Genomic DNA, 19485 nt, shown 5'->3' with positions numbered 1-19485 from the left:
ACCACATACAATATGCATCTAAAACAAACTGCAATCTTATCAAAAACACGTTGGGTTGTTTAACAGCTTTTAATTTCCTTGATGTCAATTTTGCATGGAAAATCATTCCAGTTTTTTTAGTTAGTGTATTTTCTTCCCAGTCCCTAAACGTCTTTGCTGCACCAGAGAAGCAGAAATGAAAGAGGAAAGGGAAAGCAAACTTTACCAATGTCAACTAGATTGAAGTGTTCATGCTATCGATTTGACATTATTCTGGTGAGCAAGGGTTTATTTAGTCTTCTAAGGCAACAAGTAATGACAGAAGAGAAGCTGCATCTTGACTAAGAAATAGCCTACCAAGATGTCAGAAATTATATGCAGAAACATAGGCCTATCTAAAAAGACCTGTCAAAAAATTGTTCCGCCATCTCTGACTGTACAGCACATTTTCTATATTTGCAGGTTATGGTCGGGTGCGGGCCTCATATTTTCACTTTATCACATATAGTCGGGCGGTTACGGATGGGTTATTAGCAATTGTGGTTGGGTGTGGATGAACAAACAGCTGACCCATGCATCAATATTGCATACATCAGGTCGTTATTGTAAAAGAGAATGTGTTCTCAAAGTGAAAGTATTCACCCACCTTAGGATTTTTCCAATTTTGTTGCCTTACAACCTGGAATTAAAATTGTTTTTTTGAGGGTTTGTATCATTTGATTTACACAACATGCCTACCACTTTGAAGATGCAAAATATTTTTTGGGGTGAAACAAACAAGAAATAAGACAAAAAAACTGAAAACTTGAACATGCATAACTATTCAACAATTACAGCTGCAAGTCTCTTTGGGTATGTCTTTATATGCTTGGCACATCTAGCCACAGGGATTTATGCCCATTCTTCAAGGCAAAACTGCTCCAGCTCCATCAAGTTGGATGGGTTCCGCTGGTGTACAGCAATCTTTAAGTCATACCACAGATTCTCAATTGGATTGAGGTCTGGGCTTTGACTAGGCCATTCCAAGACATTTCAATTTTCCCCTTAAACCACTCAAGTGTTGCTTTAGCAGTATACTTAGGGTCATTGTCCTGCTGGAAGGTGAACCTCCGTCCCAGTCTCAAATCTCTGGAAGACTGAAACAGGTTTCCCTCAAGAATTTCCATGTATTTAGCGCCATCCATCATTCCTTCAATTCTGACCAGTTTCCCAGTCCCTGCCGATGAAAAACATCCCCACAGCATGATGCTGCCACCACCATGCTTCACTGTGGGGATGGTGTTCTCGGGGTGGTGAGAGGTGTTGGGTTTGCGCCAGACATAGCGTTTTCCATGATGGCCAAAAAGCTCAATTTTAGTCTCATCTGACCAGAGTACCTTCTTCCATATGTTTGGGGAGTCTCCCACATGCCTTTTGGCGAACACCAAACATGTTTGCTTATTTTTTTCTTTAAGCAATGGCTTTTTTCTGGCCACTCTTCCGTAAAGCCCAGCTCTAAAGTGTATGGCTTAAAGTGGTCCTATGGACAGATATTCCAATCTCCGCTGTGGAGCTTTGCAGCTCCTTCAGGGTTATCTTTGGTCTCTTTGTTGCCCCTCTGATTAATGCCCTCCTTGCCTGATCCGTGGGTTTTGGTGGGCGGCCCTCTCTTGGCAGGTTTGTTGTGGTGCCATATTCTTTCCATTTTTTAATAATGGATTTAATGGTGCTCCGTGGGATGTTCAAAGTTTCTGATATATTTTTATAACCCAACCCTGATCTGTACTTCTCCACAACTTTGTCCCTGACCTATTTGGAGAGCTCCTTGGTCTTCATGGTGCTGCTTGCTTGGTGGTGCCCCTTGCTTAGTGGTGTTGCAGACTCTGGGGCCTTTCAGAACAGGTGTATGTATACTGAGATCATGTGACAGATCATGTGACACTTAGATTGCACACAGGTGGACTTTATTTAACTAATTATGTGACTTCTGAAGGTAATTGGTTGCACCAGATCTTATTTAGGGGCTTCATAGCAAAGGGGGTGAATACATATGCACGCACCACTTTTCCGTTATTTATTTTGTAGAATTTTTTTTAACAAGTTATTTTTTTCATTTCACTTCACCAATTTGGACTATTTTGTGTATGTCCATTACATGAAATCCAAATAAAAATCCATTTAAATTACAGGTTGTAATGCAACAAAATAGGAAAAACACCAAGGGGGATGAATACTTTTGCAAGGCACTGTACCTGGTTAAATAAAGGTTAAATAAATGAACAACTTTTAGCCTCAACCTTTTAGTGTTTCATACACCATCTCCTCAGCCCCTACCTCAATATAGTATACTGCACTGTAAACTACACTGCATGGTCAAAAGTATATGGACACATGGTCGTTGAACATCTCATTCCATAATCATGGGCATTAATATGGAGTTGGTCCCCCCTTTGCTGCTATAACAGCCTCCACTTTTCTGGGAAGGCTTTCCTCTAGATGTTGGAACATTGCCTCAGGGACTTGCGACCATTCAGCCACAAGAGCATTAGTGAGGTCGGGCACTGATGTTGGGCGATTAGGCCTGGCTCGCATTCAGCGTTCCAATTCATCCCAAAGGTGTTCGATGGGGTTGAGGTCAGGGCTCTGTGCAGGCCAGTCAAGTTCTTCCACACCGATTTCGACAAACTATTTCTGTATGGACCTTGCTTTGTGCATGGGGGCATTGTCATCCTGAAACAGGAAAGGGCCTTCCCCAAACTGTTGCCATGAAGTTGGAAGCACAGAATCATCTAGAATGTAATTGTATGCTGTAGCGTTAAGATTTCCCTTCACTGGAACTAAGGGGCCTATCCGAACAATGAAGAACAGCCCCAGACCAATATTCTTCCTCCACCTAACTTTACAGTTGGCACTATGCATTCGGGCAGGTAGCGTTCTCCTGGCATCCGCCAAACCCAAATTTGTCCGTTGGACTGCCAGATGGTGAAGCATGATTCATCACTCCAGAGAACGTGTTTCCACTGCTTCAGAGTCCAATGACGGCGAGCTTTACACCACTCCAGCCGACACTTGGCATTGCGCATGGTGATCTTAGGCTTGTGTGCTGCTGCTCGGCCATGGAAACCCATTTCATGAAGCTCCCGACAAACATTTATTGTGCTGACGTTGCTTCCAGAGGCAGTTTGGAACTCGATAGTGAGTGTTGCAACCGAAGACAGACGATTTTCACGCGCTACGCGCTTCAGCACTCGGCGGTCCCGTTCTGTGAGCTTGTGTGGCCTACCACTTCACGGCTGAGCCGTTGTTGCTCCTAGACGTTTCCACTTCACAATAACAGTACTTACAGTTATCCGGGGCAGCGCTAACAGGGCAGAAATTTGACCAACTGACTTGTTGGAAAGGTGGCATCCTATGACGGTGTCACGTTGAACGTCACTGAGTTCTTCAGTAAGGCCATTCTGCTGCCAATGTTTGTCTATGGAGATTGCATGGCTGTGTGCTCGATTTTATACACCTGTCAGCAACGGGTGTGGTTGAAATAGCCGAATCCACTAATTTGAAGGGGTGTCCACATACTTTTGTATATATAGTGTATTGCTAAACACACTGCCCCATATGAAAAGAGGCTCCACACAACAAGGCTGTTGTAGCAGACTATTTTTCTTTGATCAAGCAATTCTATATGTTGTGTACTTAGTTCTATCAGTAGCCTACAGTACAAACATGCTGAGAGCTTTATAATTCAGTGTTTGAAGTCGTATTAATCAACTAAAGGATCAAAGCATGTAGGAATGCCTCATGGAAACCTTTCAAAATTACCCCAACGGCTGCTGCAGGCTCTGAATGGGGCAAAAATCGGCTTGTGATCATATTGTGTTTTGTGAGATATTAGATACTGCTACTGAATGTATCTGTTTTAGTCCCTCACCTCTGGTCTAGGTAGTTATAAAAAGCAGCCCCATCATTCTTGCCTCATGTTAGCCTGTTATCTGGTCCAGGTGCAACACCTGAGTTATGCTACGATGAGTTTGACCAGTGGGATCACAATTATGCCACTCTGTCACCTTCAGTACTAGTGAGTGGAATCAGTGGGTGAGATATAGAATATTTTTCTACATGGACTTGATTCACCCCTGCCTGATTACACTGAGTGTACAAAACATTAAGGACACCTGCTCTTTCCATGATAGTGACTTATTGATGTCACCTGTTAAATCCACTTCAATCAGTGTAGATGAAGGGGAGGAGGCCAGTTAAAGAAGGATGTTTAAGCCTTGAGACAATTGAGACATGGATTGTGTATGTGTGACATTCAGAGGGTGAAAGATGTAAGTGCCTTTGAACGGGGTATGGTAGTATGTGCCAGGCGCACTGATTTGTGGGTGAAAGATGTAAGTGCCTTTGAACGGGGTATGGTAGTATGTGCCAGGCGCACTGATTTGTGTCAAGAACTGCAACGTTGCTGGGTTTTTCACGCACAACAGTTTCCCGTGTGTATCAAGAATGGTCCACCACCCAAAGGACATCCATCCGACTTGACACAACTGTGGGAAGCATTGGAGTCAACATGGGCCAGCATCCCTGTGGAGCACTTTCGACACCTTGTAGAGTCCATGCCCCGACGAATTGAGGCTGTTCTGAGGGCAAAATGGGGGGGTGGGGGGTGCAACTCAGTATTAGGAAGGTGTCCTTAATGTTTTGTACACTCAGTGTACATGTCAAGTGTATTCTCACAGCAGACTGACAGTATGTTTGTTAAGTAAGCCCTGTTGAGTGGGTCGACCCAGCGTTGAGTTCTTTTAACTGCCTTCCTCTCTGCCTTCAGCATATCCTGAGGGAGAGACTGTGCCGATATGAGGACTCTATAGCACTCTGTTTCATTTAGGAGAGGAGACCATGCGTTTCAGTTACCTAGCAGCACAGAAACACCCTTTCCACTTTAGGAGGTCTGTAGAGGAGTCTCCGCAGGAGGAGTTAGTTACAGCACAGCTTTTAATCCCCCTGCACATTCTTTGTTGCATAGAAAATACTTTTTTGGATGTCTGGACAGAACCTCATTTTTTTTATCTGAATGCCTTGTCAACTCAGTTTTGATATATGGTGGTTGGAGATGTGTCTCCAGATCCCTCATCTGTGTAAGTAGATATGATGTGAGTGTTAAGCCTTCCACATGCTTCGGTGAACCAAACGGGTTAGCTCGCATACTCCCTTAAAAGACCTTTGCTTGAAAAACGAGAAAAAAGCGGCAATAGTACTGTTTGTCCATCTTGAGACGTCGTAGCCAGTATACACTTCCTCAAAATAGTCTGAAATTAATAAATTATGATAACTCAAGAAATGTGTCATTCATTTTAAAGTTTTTGTTGAGGAGATCTTAGTCACACAATTTTACACCTAACAATTCAGGCTGTAACAACAAAGTGGGAAAAGTCGAGGGGTGTGAATACTTTCTGAAGGCACTGAATTTTCTAATAAGTTCAATACATTTATTTGATTTCCTACTAAAGTTCAATACATTTTTGAATACCGATGTTGTTGAATTCCATTTTAATGTCTGGATTCCGTGATTCCGTCCTCCTTCTCCGCATTGAGGAATTTATATGGCCCCAAGTTCACTCCCAATGCCCACCAGTCCACTCATTCTCCCGTTCTATTCATTCTATTTCTATGGCATCACATGTAGTCAGGAGTGGAGGAAAGGAGATGTTTATTTTTATTTTTTGCTATTCTAACGGTTATTACGGAGACTGGTCATTTGGCTGGCCAATTACGGTCATTCAAAATTCCATGACCGTCACGTGTGTGGACTCACAACAGCAGAGCATCTCCTCCTCCCTAAAACCGAGCGGCACCATTTCCAGGGTCCCTGCACATTTTGACAGCCTTAGTGTTTCATGCTGGCAGTAAACAGAAAGTTGGGGAGGAACGGGGGGGAGGGGATCTGAAGGGGTGCAACTAGAGCGGAGGAAATGCTTTCTAAATAATTGATTGGGGTGTTCTCTGGAATAGTGACTCTCTGGCAAGCTCCTCCCATTGTCACATGGCTCAGTTCACCTAGCAACCCAGAGCTGTTGTTCCAGGACCCTGCACCTGTGGCGGGTGGGCGTCCCAGAGGGATGCCTGACAGAAAAAACTGGCTCTGTTTATTCTCAGGTTACCATATAGACAACAGAACAGACAACAGAACAGACTCAGGCGGAGACCGGATGCTCACTAATGTCTATTACTGGCTTCTGTATGTTTTATAGACACCTAAATTGGGATATATCCACTAGAGTAGCATGTGTAGCTGTGCTGGAAGGTATTTTGGGGTAAACAGAATATTAAAATATTTCCGGTTTGAGTGTAAGAGGATTGCATATAGGTTTCTTAGTAACTGAATCAAAAAACGGATAGCCCCTTTCCCCTTAATTTCTGCATTAAAAATAATACTTCTCTTTTGATGTGGCGTGCAATTATAACTCTGTAATACAGAACATTTAACTTTGAAGCCTCCTCAGTGAGAATAAGGCCACTGTAGAGCCCAAGGTGACTTTAGAGGAAGTAGACTACTATCCCAGTGTCCCACTTTCCTACAATAGCCCAGTGTTGGCTGCAGCAATATTTGACCACATCAAGCTATGACTAAATGTCCCATCTTCCCCTCATTTGTTTAAAGAGACAGAAGTAACGTGTTGCCCGAGGCGATTCGCTGATTAATTTCCACACGACTCATGCAGCTATAGTTTTTTTCTGTTTCTGGGTGGCTAGCAGTAGCCAATTGTCCCCAAGCGCCATCAACAAGAAAACGGCAACACATTGTCATGGTTCACCAGAGCAAAGTGACTGTTCTTCTGTAACAGTACAGTCAGCATAGGATAACATGTTTTAATTCACATCTTATCAAAGTGTAATCCATAATGAGCACAACAACCTTGCAGTTGAATGAATAAATACATGAATGAAGGAATGAATGCACCCTACAACAGTAGTGAAACAAAGGGGGTCCTTAATTGTCTTAGACTGAGAATCCTGTGATTAGCGAGTATGTACAACACAAGCCCTGTGTATCTATAGTCTATAGAGATGTTGTCTTTGTCTGTGTGGTGTATACAGGACAGTACAGTAACACGACACACAGCGGAAGTGTTCCATGCTGCTGAGCGGCTCTGACACAAATTCCAGCTCGTGCAAGGAGGCGTGCAGTCTTGACATAGCAACTGCAGCCTCTCATCCAGAGACTGGAGACAAATAGAAGTTGTGAGCACAGGGCAGGGCTACACAAAGCATGGAGGCTTACTAACAGTGACACAGTTTCCCCCTGCCATAGATAGCACTCTGTGACTCCCTCTCTCTTTCACTCGCTGTCTGAGTTTCTCTTTTTTTCTTAGACTGTCTGAAATCTCTCTCTTCCTTACTGCCTGCCTCCTTTGACCTCTCTTCTCCATCTCTGCCTCGCTCTCTCATGTTCTCTTCCCCCCTCTCCCTCACGGCTCGGGTGCTAAGTGTTGGAGGCATCTTGTCATGCCCCATATTGAACTGCAGCAGTGGTGTGGTGAGAATTTACACTAGTAAAGTTGAACTGGAAAGGACGACCAATGGTTTTAACCCACATAGACTGTCCAGGGCTGGCACTGTCATTTGTCACCTTGATACTGGTTAATTCTGACTCGTTTCACTTTCTCTCCACCACTCTCTCTCTTTCTCTGTCCATCTATCTCTTCCTCCAGGCAAGTGGTGTGAGCTGTCGTGCCGCTCTGGGCGTTGTGCCCCAGGTGTGTGTAAGAACGGGGGCACCTGTGTGAACCTTCTGGTGGGAGGGTTCAAGTGTGAGTGTCCGTCTGGCGGTTATGAAAAGCCCTACTGTGAGATGACCACCAGGAACTTCCCCCTGCAGTCCTTCCTCACCTTCAAGGGCCTCCGCCAGCGCTTCCACTTCACCCTCTCTCTCTCGTACGTACAACAACCACCCCACACAGTGTCACATGGCCATCTCAATCATTCACTTTCATAGGACAGAAGAATATCCGTCATTATAAATTGGTTGGTTCGAGCCCTGAATGCTGATTTGGCTGACAGCCGTGGTATATCAGACCATATACCACAAGTATGACAAAACATTTTATTTTTACTGCTCTAATTACGTTGGCAACCAGTTTATAATAGCAATAAATCACCTCAGGGTTTGTGGTATATGGCCAATATACCACAGCTAAGGGCTGTATCCAGGCACTCCGAGTTGCGTCGTGCATAAGAACAGCCCTTAGCCGTGGTATATTGGCCATACAGTGAGGGAAAAAAGTATTTGATCCCCTGCTGATTTTGTACGTTTGCCCACTGACAAAGAAATGATCAGTCTATAATTTTAATGGTAGGTTTATTTGAACATTGAGAGACAGAATAACAACAAAAAAATCCAGAAAAACGCATGTAAAAAATGTTATAAATTGATTTACATTTTAATGAGGGAAATAAGTATTTGACCCCTCTGCAAAACATGACTTAGTACTTGGTGGCAAACCCTTGTTGGCAATCACAGAGGTCAGACGTTTCTTGTAGTTGGCCACCAGGTTTGCACACATCTCAGGAGGGATTTTGTCCCACTCCTCTTTGCAGATCTTCTCCACGTCATTAAGGTTTCGAGGCTGATGTTTAGCAACTCAAACCTTCAGCTCCCTCCACATATTTTCTATGGGATTAAGGTCTGGAGACTGGCTAGGCAACACCAGGACCTTAATGTGCTTTTCTTGAGCCACTCCTTTGTTGCCTTGCCATGTGTTTTGGGTCATTGTCATGCTGGAATACCCATCGACGACCCATTTTCAATGCCCTGGCTGAGGGAAGGAGGTTCTCACCCAAGATTTGACAGTACATGGCCCCGTCCATCGTCCCTTTGATGCGGTGAAGTTGTCCTGTCCCCTTAGCAGAAAAACACCCCCAAAGCATAATGTTTCCACCTTCTTGTTTGACGGTGGGGATGGTGTTCTTGGGGTCATAGGCAGCATTCCTCCTCCTCCAAACACGGCGAGTTGAGTTGATGCCAAAGAGCTCCATTTTGGTCTATTCTGACCACAACACTTTCACCCAGTTCTCCTCTGAATCATTCAGATTTTCATTGGCAAACTTCAGACGGGCATGTATATGTGCTTTCTTGAGCAGGGGGACCTTGCGGGCGCTGCAGGATTTCAGTCCTTCACGGCGTAGTGTGTTACCAATTGTTTTCTTGGTGACTATGGTCCCAGCTGCCTTAAGATCATTGACAAGATCCTCCCGTGTAGTTCTGGGCTGATTCCTCACCGTTCTCATGATCATTGCAACTCCACGAGGTGAGATCTTGCATGGAGCCCCAGATTGACAGTTCTTTTGTGTTTCTTCCATTTGCGAATAATCACACCAACTGTTGTCACCTTCTCACCAAGCTGCTTGGCGATGGTCTTGTAGCCCATTCCAGCCTTGTGTAGGTCTACAATCTTGTCCCTGACATCCTTGGAGAGCTCTTTGATCTTGGCCATGGTGGAGAGTTTGGAATCTGATTGATTGATTGCTTCTGTGGACAGGTGTCTTTTCTACTGGTAACAAGCTGAGATTAGGAGCACTCCCTTTAAGAGTGTGCTCCTAATCTCAGCTCGTTACCTGTATAAAAGACACCTGGGAGCCAGAAATCTTTCTGATTGAGAGGGGGTCAAATACTTATTTCCCTCATTAAAATGCAAATCAATTTATAACATTTTTGACATGCATTTTTCTGGATTTTTTTGTTGTTTTTCTGTCTCTCACTGTTCAAATAAACCTACCATTAAAATTATAGACTGATCATTTCTTTGCCAGTGGGCAAACGTACAAAATCAGCAGGGGATCAAATACTTTTTTCCCTCACTGTATACCACACCCCCTCAGGCCTTATTGTTTAAATATACTACTGTGACTCACTCCACCTCTCTCATCCTTACTCCCACTACTACTCCCTCTTTCTCTCTTTTTTTATGACTCCTTTTCTCTCTAACACTACACATACTCTCTCTCTCTCTCAAGTATCCCACAACTGCTCTTACACTCTCACACTTCTAATGGCCTGTGATGCATGATTATTCCTCCGTCCTCTCATTGGCATAAGCGTCCTGGTGTTTCATAACAGTTATTGAATAATTTAATAGCTGTAGTCTTTAAAAGTCTAATCTCTTCTAGCTGTTTTGGGGTTCCCTGAGCATGGTGAGTATGTATGTATGTATGTATGTATGTACAGCTGCAGTCGGAAGTTTACATACACCTTAGCCAAATACATTTAAACTCAGTTTTTCACAATTCCTGACATTTAATCCTAGTAAAAATTCCCTGTCTTAGGTCAGTTTGGATCACCACTTTATTTTAAGAATGTGAAATGTCAGAATAATAGTAGAGAGAATGATTTATTTCAACTTTTATTTCTTTCATCACATTCCCAGTGGGTCAGAAGTTTACATACACTCAATTAGTATTTGGTAGCATTGCTTTTAAATTGTTTAACTTGGGTCAAACGTTTCGGATAGCCTTCCACAAGCTTCGCACAATAAGTTGGGTGAATTTTGGCCCATTCCTCCTGTCAGAGCTGGTGTAACTGAGTCAGGTTTGTAGGCCTCCTTGCTCGCACACGCTTTTTCAGTTCTGCCCACATATTTTCTATAGGACTGAGGTCAGGGCTTTGTGATGGCCACTCCAATACCTTGACTTTGTTGTCCTTAAGCCATTTTGCCACAACTTTGGAAGTATGCTTGGGGTCGTCGTTTCATTTGGAAGACCCATTTGCGACCAAGCTTTAACTTCCTGACTGATGTCTTGAGATGTTGCTTCAATATATCCACATAATTTTCCTTCCTCATGATGCCATCTATTTTGTGAAGTGCACCAGTCCCTCCTGCAGCAAAGCACCCCCACAGCATGATGCTGCCACCCCCGTGCTTCACGGTTGGGATGGTGTTCTTCGGCTTGCAAGCCCCCCCCATTTTTTCCTCCAAACATAACGATGGTCATTATGGCCAAACAGTTCTATTTTTGTTTCATCAGACCAGAGGACATTTCTCCAAAAAGTACGATCTTTGTCCCCATGTGCAGTTGCAAACCGTAGTCTGGCTTTTTTATGGCGGTTTTGGAGCAGTGGTTTCTTCCTTGCTGGGCGGCCTTTCAGGTTATGTCGATATAGAACTCGTTTTACTGTAGATACTTTTGTACCTGTTTCCTCCAGCATCTTCACAAGGTCCTTTACTGTTGTTCTGGGATTGATTTACACTTTTTGCACCAAAGTATCTTCATCTCTAGGAGACAGAACGCGTCTCCTTCCTGAGCGGTATGACGGCTGCGTGGTCCCATGGTGTTTATACTTGCGTACTATTGTTTGTACAGATGAACGTGGTACCTTCAGGCGTTTGGAAATTGCTCCCAAGGATGAACCAGACTTGTGGAGGTCTACAATTTGTTTTCTGAGGTCTTGGCTGATTTCTTTTGATTTTCCCATGATGTCAAGCAAAGAGGCACTGAGTTTGCAGGTAGGCCTTGAAATACATCCACAGGTACACCTCCAATTGACTCAAATGATGTTGGAAAAATTACTTGTGTCATGCACAAAGTAGATGTCCTAACCGACTTGCCAAAACTATAGTTTGTTAACAAGAAATGTGTGGAGTGGTTGAAAAACACGTTTTAATGACTCCAACCTAAGTGTATGTAAACTTCCGACTTCAAATCAAATCAAATCAAATTTTATTGGTCACATGCACCGAATACAACAGGTGCAGACATTACAGTGAAATGCTTACTTACAGCCCTTAACCAACAGTGCATTTATTTTTAACAAAAAAAGTAAAAATAAAACAACAAAAAAAGTGTTGAGAAAAAAAGAGCAGAAGTAAAATAAAATAACAGTAGGGAGGCTATATATACAGGGGGGTACCGGTGCAGAGTCAATGTGCGGGGGCACCGGCTAGTTGAGATAGTTGAAGTAATATGTACATGTGGGTAGAGTTAAAGTGACTATGCATAAATAATTAACAGAGTAGCAGCAGCGTAAAAAGGATGGGGTGGGGGGGCAGTGCAAATAGTCCGGGTAGCCATGATTAGCTGTTCAGGAGTCTTATGGCTTGTATGTATGTATGTACAGTGGCTTGCGAAATTATTCACCCCCCTTGGCCTTTTTCCTATTCTGTTGTCTTACAACCTGGAATTAAAATAGATTTTTTGGGGGTTTGTATCATTTGATTTACACAACATGCCTACCAATTTGAAGATGCAAAGTCAATACTTTGTAGAGCCACCTTTTGCAGCAATTACAGACTGCAAGTCTCTTGGGGTATCTCTCTATAAGCTTGGCACATCTAGCAACAGGGATTTTTGTCATACCACAGATTCTCAATTGGATTGAGGTCTGGGCTTTGACTAGGCCATTCCAAGACATTTACATGTTTCCCCTTAAACCACTCAAGTGTTGCTTTAGCAGTATGCTTAGGGTCATTGTCCTGTTGGAAGGTGAACCTCCGTCCCAGTCTCAAATCTCTGGAAGACTGAAACAGGTTTCCCTCAAGAATTTCCCTGTATTTAGCGCCATCCATCATTCCTTCAATTCTGACCAGTTTCCCAGTCCCTGCCGATGGAAAAACATCCCCATAGCATGATGCTTCCACCACCATGCTTCACTGTGGGGATGGTGTTCTCGGGGTGATGAGAGGTGTTGGGTTTGCGCCAGACATAGCGTTTTCCATGATGGCCAAAAGCTCAATTTTAGTCTCATCTGACCAGAGTACCTTCTTCCATATGTTTGGGGAGTCTCCCACATGCCGTTTGGCGAACACCAAACGTGTTTGCTTATTTTTTTCTTTAGGCAATGGCTTTTTCCTGCCCACTCTTCCATAAAGCCCAGCTCTGGAGTGTACGGCTTAAAGTGGTCCTATGGACATACGCCAATCTCCGCTGTGGAGCTTTGCAGCTCCTTCAGGGTTATCTTTGGTCTCTTTGTTGCCTCTCTGATTAATGCCCTCCTTGCCTGGTCCGTGAGTTTTGGTGGGCAGCCCTGTGTTGGCAGGTTTGTTGTGGTGCCACAGTCTTTCCATTTTTTAATAATGGATTTAATGGTGCTCCGTGGGATGTTCAAAGTTTCAGATATTTTTTTATAACCCAACCCTGATCTGTACTTCTCCACAACTTTGTCCCTGACCTGTTTGGAGGGCTCCTTGGTCTTCATGGTGCCGCTTGCTTGGTGGTGCCCCTTGCTTAGTGGTGTTGCAGACTCTGGGGCCTTTCAGAACAGGTGTATATATACTGAGATCATGTGACAGATCATGTGACACTTAGATTGCACACAGGTGGACTCTAACTAATTATGTGATTTCTGAAGGTAATTGGTTGCACCAGATCTTATTTAGGGGCTTCATAGCAAAGGGGGTGAATACATATGCACACACCACTTTTCCGTCATTTATTTTGTAGAATTTTCTTAAACGATTTATTTTTTTCATTTCACTTCACCAATTTGGACTATTTGTGTATGTCCATTACATGAAATCCAAATAAAAATCCATTTAAATTACAGGTTGTAATGCAACAAAATAGGAAAAATGCTAAGGGGGATGAATACTTTTGCAAGGCACTGTATGTATGTATAGAGAGAGAGGTTTCTAATGGGGGTGAAGGAGAAGAAGCCCAGCTGCCTGAGGACTTACTGTTTCTGGACTGGCTCATTGCCTAACCGAGGACATTCATCTGAGACCCAGGAGTCTGATCTTATTACACTCAGTGTTGACTTTGAGCAGTGAGTCATCGCGTGGCCTATTTCTCCTCCTCAGTTGCTCTCATCGAGGTGAATCTGGAGATATGCACTGTCTGCCCCTAGGGTTTGTGTGTGTGCAGTTGCATGTGTGTCTTGCTAATACATCCTACACCTAGGGTGCCCTCATCCTGGGATGCCTAGATACTTTGGAAACATGTATTCGCTCTCAATTGACAGCCATCCAGTTTCAGCACTAATTCATAATGGGTGACATTTGTCTGATACAGGTACAGCAAGTTGTATTTTAAGACCAAATTCACAGCCTAGTATCTTGTTAGAAGGTGCCAGGGGAGGGTGGTGTTTTGAAATTAAACCGATGAAGACTAATCACCGAACACAGTCAATCACACTAAAGTACACTACCGTTCAAAAGTTTGGGGTCACTTAGAAATGTCCTTGTTTTTGAAAGAAAAGCAATTTTTTTGTCCATTAAAATAACATCAAATTGATCAGAAATACAGTGTAGCCATTGTTAATGTTGTAAATGGCTATTGTTGCTGGAAACGGCTGATTTTTAATGGAATATCTACATAGACGTACAGAGGTCCTACATAGACGTACAATGGCACGTTGTGTTTTCTAATCCAAGTTTATCATTTTAAAAGGCTAATTGATCATTAGAAAACCCTTTTGCAATTATGTTAGCACAGCTGAAAACTGTTGTGCTGATTAAAGAAGCAATAAAACTGTCCTTCTTGAGACTAGTTGAGTATCTGGAGCATCAGCAATTGTGGGTTCAATTATAGGCTCAAAAGGGCCAGAAACAAAGAACTTTCATCTGAAACTCGTCAGTCTATTCTTGTTCTGAGAAATGAAGGCTATTCCATGCGAGAAATTGCCAAGAAACTGAAGATCTCCTACAACGCTGTGTACTACTCCCTTCACAGAACCAAGTAGAAAGAGGAGTGGGAGGCCCCGGTGCACAACTGAGCAAGAGGACAAATACATTAGTGTCTAGTTTGAGAAACAGGCGCCTCACAGGTCCTCAACTGGCAGCTTCATTAAATAGCACCCGCAAAACACCAGTCTCAACGTCAACAGTGTAGAGGCGACTCCGGGATGCTGATCTTATAGGCAGAGTTGCAAAGAAAAAGCCACATCTCAGACTGGCCAATAAAAATAAAAGGTTAAGATGGGCAGTCTGAGATATGGCTTTTTCTTTGCAACTCAAAAAATTGCTTTTCTTTCGAAAACAACGACATTTCTAAGTGACCCCAAACCTTTGAACGGTAGTGTACATTCATGTGAATGAGACGAGGCTACATTGATATTAATTATATTCTTCATCCCAAGTGACAATCATAGCAAAGACAATACCCCCAGTTGCTATCACTGTCAGAATTGGCATTTGTATCTACCTTTGTAATGTGTTGTCTCTCTAGAAGTGCTTGGCAGGGCTTGAAACTAGCTGTTAATGGCTAGAGGTGATATTGATACGCCTTTGAGTTTTATGGAAGTGGTGGCCTTGCTTTAAATGTGGCTCGGATGGCAGTCTTTTTGGATTTAGAATTGCTCCGACCTGTTTCTTAAAAGCATTGGATGGTAGTTCCCAGATTGCTGCCAGAGCTGTGAAGAAGGCGGGGTGTAAAGCTGGGGATATAACAGCTAAGACCCAGCAGGCTGTCTGTCAGGCATCTCTGTTACCTGAACCTGGCTTGATCAAGTTAATGTCGTAAAGAGCTTTTCTCATGGGGAATCCTCCCAGTGAGTTGGAGCCTGTAGACTGGACTGCAGTAGAGATAGTTAGCAGGAAGAGGGAGCAGGAAGTGTGTTGAAAGTGTGAAGGGAAGGGGAGAGCTGAAAGTGTGTCTAAGCTAGGTTTCCATCCAATTGGCGACAGATTTTCATGTGAATATTATAAAATCTGCATAAAAACAATATGTGCATTTTCACACCAGAGAAGTGTTTCCATCAAATTGACTTGCTGTTGATAAAAGACTGCATGATGACGTAGTGCACATAAAATAACTTTTGCGGTTAAATTCCCATGTACCGAATAAAAAATGCAGGTTAAATGGGTTTCCATCGCATTTTCAACTCTACTGATGTTTTTTTCACAAAACATGTTGGGTTCTGTAGCAAATGTGCCCACTCTGGTCTTGGCACGTGTGCTCTAGCTAACAACTTGCAGATACAGTGTGGGTATAGCCTACTATATGATATTATTATGGACAAAAGGAGCAAGGTTATTTTTATTTGTTTCCATCAGGCCTGTCGTGACATTCTTTATCCAACATGTACTTTACTCGCATAAAAAGGTTGGATGGAAGCCTGGTTACCAGAAACCGTCTTAGGAGAAACATTTGTATCACATATTTTAATATTACCTCTCACATTGTGTCACGAATGTTGACAGACGGGTCGGACCAAGGTGCAGCGTGAAAAGCGTACATGTTTATTAACTAAATAAACATTCAAGAAACAACGTAACGTGAAGTCCAAAAGGCTATACACATACCAGCCTAACAGGAACAAGATCCCACAATACACAGTAGGCAATGGGCTACCTAAGTATGATCCCCAATCAGACACAACAAGCGACAGCTGTCTCTGATTGGGAATCACACCAGGCCAAACATAGAAACACAACCTAGAACTGCAACATAGAAATAGACTAACTAGAACATAAACAGAATTCCACACCCTGACTCAACAAATAAGAGTTCTATAGGTCAGGGCGTGACACATTGTTAGTATTCATGTCATGTTCCTCTGATTGACATGGAAACACCACGCCCATCATGTCTGATACAGTTACATCAACTTGCCATTACACCGTGGGCATCACCCTTCTATACTTTAATATGGGTGGACTGGTTGTTATCTTTGTAAATGGCTGCCTAATGTGACATATAATGTTGCCAGTGGAGTCAGTTATATTATGGTTGATTGCACTCAGTCCGGGGGGGATCTTGAAGAGGTGTACACAAGCCTTTGAAACCTATTCATTGATGACTAGTACAATTTCTTGATGATAACCATTTTTGCTCTGATTAATATTAGCATAAGATACAGTTGAAGTCGGAAGTTTACATACACTTAGGTTGGAGTCATTAAAACTCGTTTTTCAACCACTCCACAAATTTCTTCTTAATAAACTATAGTTTTGGCAAGTCGGTTAGGACATCTACTTTGTGCATGACACAAGTAATTTTTCAAACAATTGTTTGCAGACAGATTATTTCACTTATAATTCACTGTATCACAATTCCAGTGGGTCAGAAGTTTACATATACTAAGTTGACTGTGCCTTTTAAACAGCTTTGGAAATTCCAGAAAATGACCTTTAGAAGCTTCTGATAGGCTAATTGACATCATTTGAGTCAATTAGAGGTGTACCTGTGGATGAATTTCAAGGCCTACCTTCAAACTCAGTGTCTCCTTGCTTGACATCATGGGAAAATCAAAAGAAATCAGCCAAGACCTCAGAAAAAAAAATGGTAGACCTCCACAAGTCTGGTTCATCCTTGGGAGCAATATCCAAATGCCTGAAGGTACCATGTTCATCTGTACAAACAATAGTACGCAAGTATAAACACCATGGGACCACACAGCCGTCATACCGCTCAGGAAGGAGACGCGTTCTGTCTCCTAAAGATGAACGTACTTTGGTGCGAAAAGTGCAAACCAATCCCAGAACAACAGCAAAGGACCTTGTGAAGATGCTGGAGGAAACAGGTACACAAGTATCTATATCCACAGTAAAACGAGTCCTATATCGACCTAACCTGAAAGGCCGCTCAGCAAGGAAGAAGCCACTGCTCCAAAACCGCCATAAAAAAGCCTGACTAAGGTTTGCAACTGCACATGGGGACAAAGATCTTACTTTTTGGAGAAATGTCCTCTGGTCTGATGAAACAAAAATAGAACTGTTTGGCCATAATGACCATCGTTATGTTTGGAGGAAAAAGAGGGACTTGCAAGCTGAAGAACACCATCCCAATTGTGAAGCACGGGGTGGCAGCATCATGCTGTGGGGGTGCTTTGCTGCAAGAGGGACTGGTGCACTTCACAAAATAGATGGCATCATGAGGAAGGAAAATTATGTGGAGATATTGAAGCAACATCTCAAGACATCAGTCAGGAAGTTAAAGCTTGGTCGTAAATGGGTCTTCCAAATGGACAATGACCCCAAGCATACTTCCAAATTTGTGGCAAAATGGCTAAAGAACAACAAGGTATTGGAGTGGCCATCACAAAGCCCTGACCTCAATCCTATAGAAAATGTGTGGGCAGAACTGAAAAAGCGTGTGCGAGCAAGGAGGCCTACAAACCTGAACCAAAATGAACCCAACTTATTGTGGGAAGCTTGTGGAAGGCTACCTGAAACGTTTGACCCAAGTTAAACAATTTAAAGTCAATGCTACCAAATACTAATTGAGTGTATGTAAACATCTGACCCACTGGGAATGTGATGAAAGAAATAAAAGCTGAAATAAATTATTCTCTCTACTATTATTCTGACATTTCACATTCTTAAAATAAAGTGGTGATCCTAACTGACCTAAAACAGGGAATTTGAAACTAGGATTAAATGTCATTAATTGTGAAAAACTGAGTTTAAATGTATTTGGGTAAGGTGTATGTAAACTTCCGACTTCAACTGTATAACACAGGAGATATTCTGTTTGAGATATTCAGTGTTATTCAGATGGAGCTTGTGTGTTTTTCTCATCTTCCCTCTTCTTCTGAGGTCATGATTATCATTCTCCTCAGTAAGCAGGTCAGCAGTGCTGTGCCCCATGGCTACGCTCAGAATAATGCATGCACGCTTCCACACTGACACACACACACACACAACGCATACATGCGCACAGACACATGCACACATCCTCCCAACATTCACCCAAAATGTCTCCCAACATGCTCCAAGAGCATCCCTAGACACCATTTCAGATCTCTGGAATCTCACCCTCATTTGAAAAAGAAGTCAGTAGGCTTCATCCGTCTGACAGGGTCTCCATCTGAACAGGCAGATGCGGACTACAAGCGCCAACGAGTCACACCAGTCACACAGACGACAGGGCTCTCAGTTCTCCGACAGATGTTCAGAATTTTCAAAAAAGTGTCAAACAGAACAGATCCACTGTGTGGTCCCTTGGGACAGGAATGAGGGGAAACGATTTTCTGGCTTAATAATTATCTGGTAACCTTTGCATTTGGCCTGGGCTGCAATATCATTTTATAAGATAATCTATATATACAAAAGTATATGGACACCCTTCAAATGAGTGGATTTGGCTATTTCAGCCACACCCGTTGCTGACAGGTGTATAAAATCGAGCACACAGCCATGCAATCTCCATAGACAAACATTGGCAGTAGAATGGCTTTACTGAAGAGCTCAGTGACTTTCAACGTGGCACCGTCATAGGATGCCACCTTTCCAACAAGTCATTTTGTGAAATTTCTGCCCTGCTAGAGCTGCCCCGGTCAACTGTAAGTGCTGTTATTGTGAAGTGGAAACATCTAGGAGCAACAACGGCTCAGCCGCGAACTGGTAGGCCACACAAGCTCACAGAACGGGACCGCTGAAGCACATAGCACGTATAAATCGTCTGTCCTCACTTGCAACACTCACTACCGAGTACCAAACTGCCTCTGGAAGCAACATCAGCACAAAAACTGTTCATCGGGAGCTTCATGAAATGGGTTTCCATGGCCGAGCAGCCACACACAAGCCTAAGATCACCATGCGCAATGGCAAGCGTCGGCTGGAGTGGTGTAATGCTCGCCGCCATTGGACTCTGGAGCAG

At 43.1% G+C, this 19485-nt stretch overlaps 1 protein-coding gene across 5 annotated transcripts in view; it reads left to right on the top strand.

The window, feature by feature from the left end:
• Positions 1 to 19485, top strand: part of LOC121577655 (cadherin EGF LAG seven-pass G-type receptor 2-like) — an 88541-nt gene that overhangs the window by 32692 nt on the left and 36364 nt on the right. For all 5 annotated transcript variants that reach the window (XM_045223853.1, XM_045223851.1, XM_045223850.1 and 2 more), the window contains exon 3: positions 7668 to 7890. In XM_045223853.1, the coding sequence (XP_045079788.1) occupies positions 7668 to 7890 (223 nt within the window). The remainder of the gene's footprint in view (positions 1 to 7667; positions 7891 to 19485) is intronic.

The sequence above is a fragment of the Coregonus clupeaformis genome, chromosome 12 (genome assembly GCF_020615455.1).
Source record: "Coregonus clupeaformis isolate EN_2021a chromosome 12, ASM2061545v1, whole genome shotgun sequence".
Classification (NCBI taxonomy): domain Eukaryota; kingdom Metazoa; phylum Chordata; class Actinopteri; order Salmoniformes; family Salmonidae; genus Coregonus; species Coregonus clupeaformis.
Note: the sequence above shows the minus strand (reverse complement) of the source record. Positions and strands in the feature narration are given on the sequence as shown.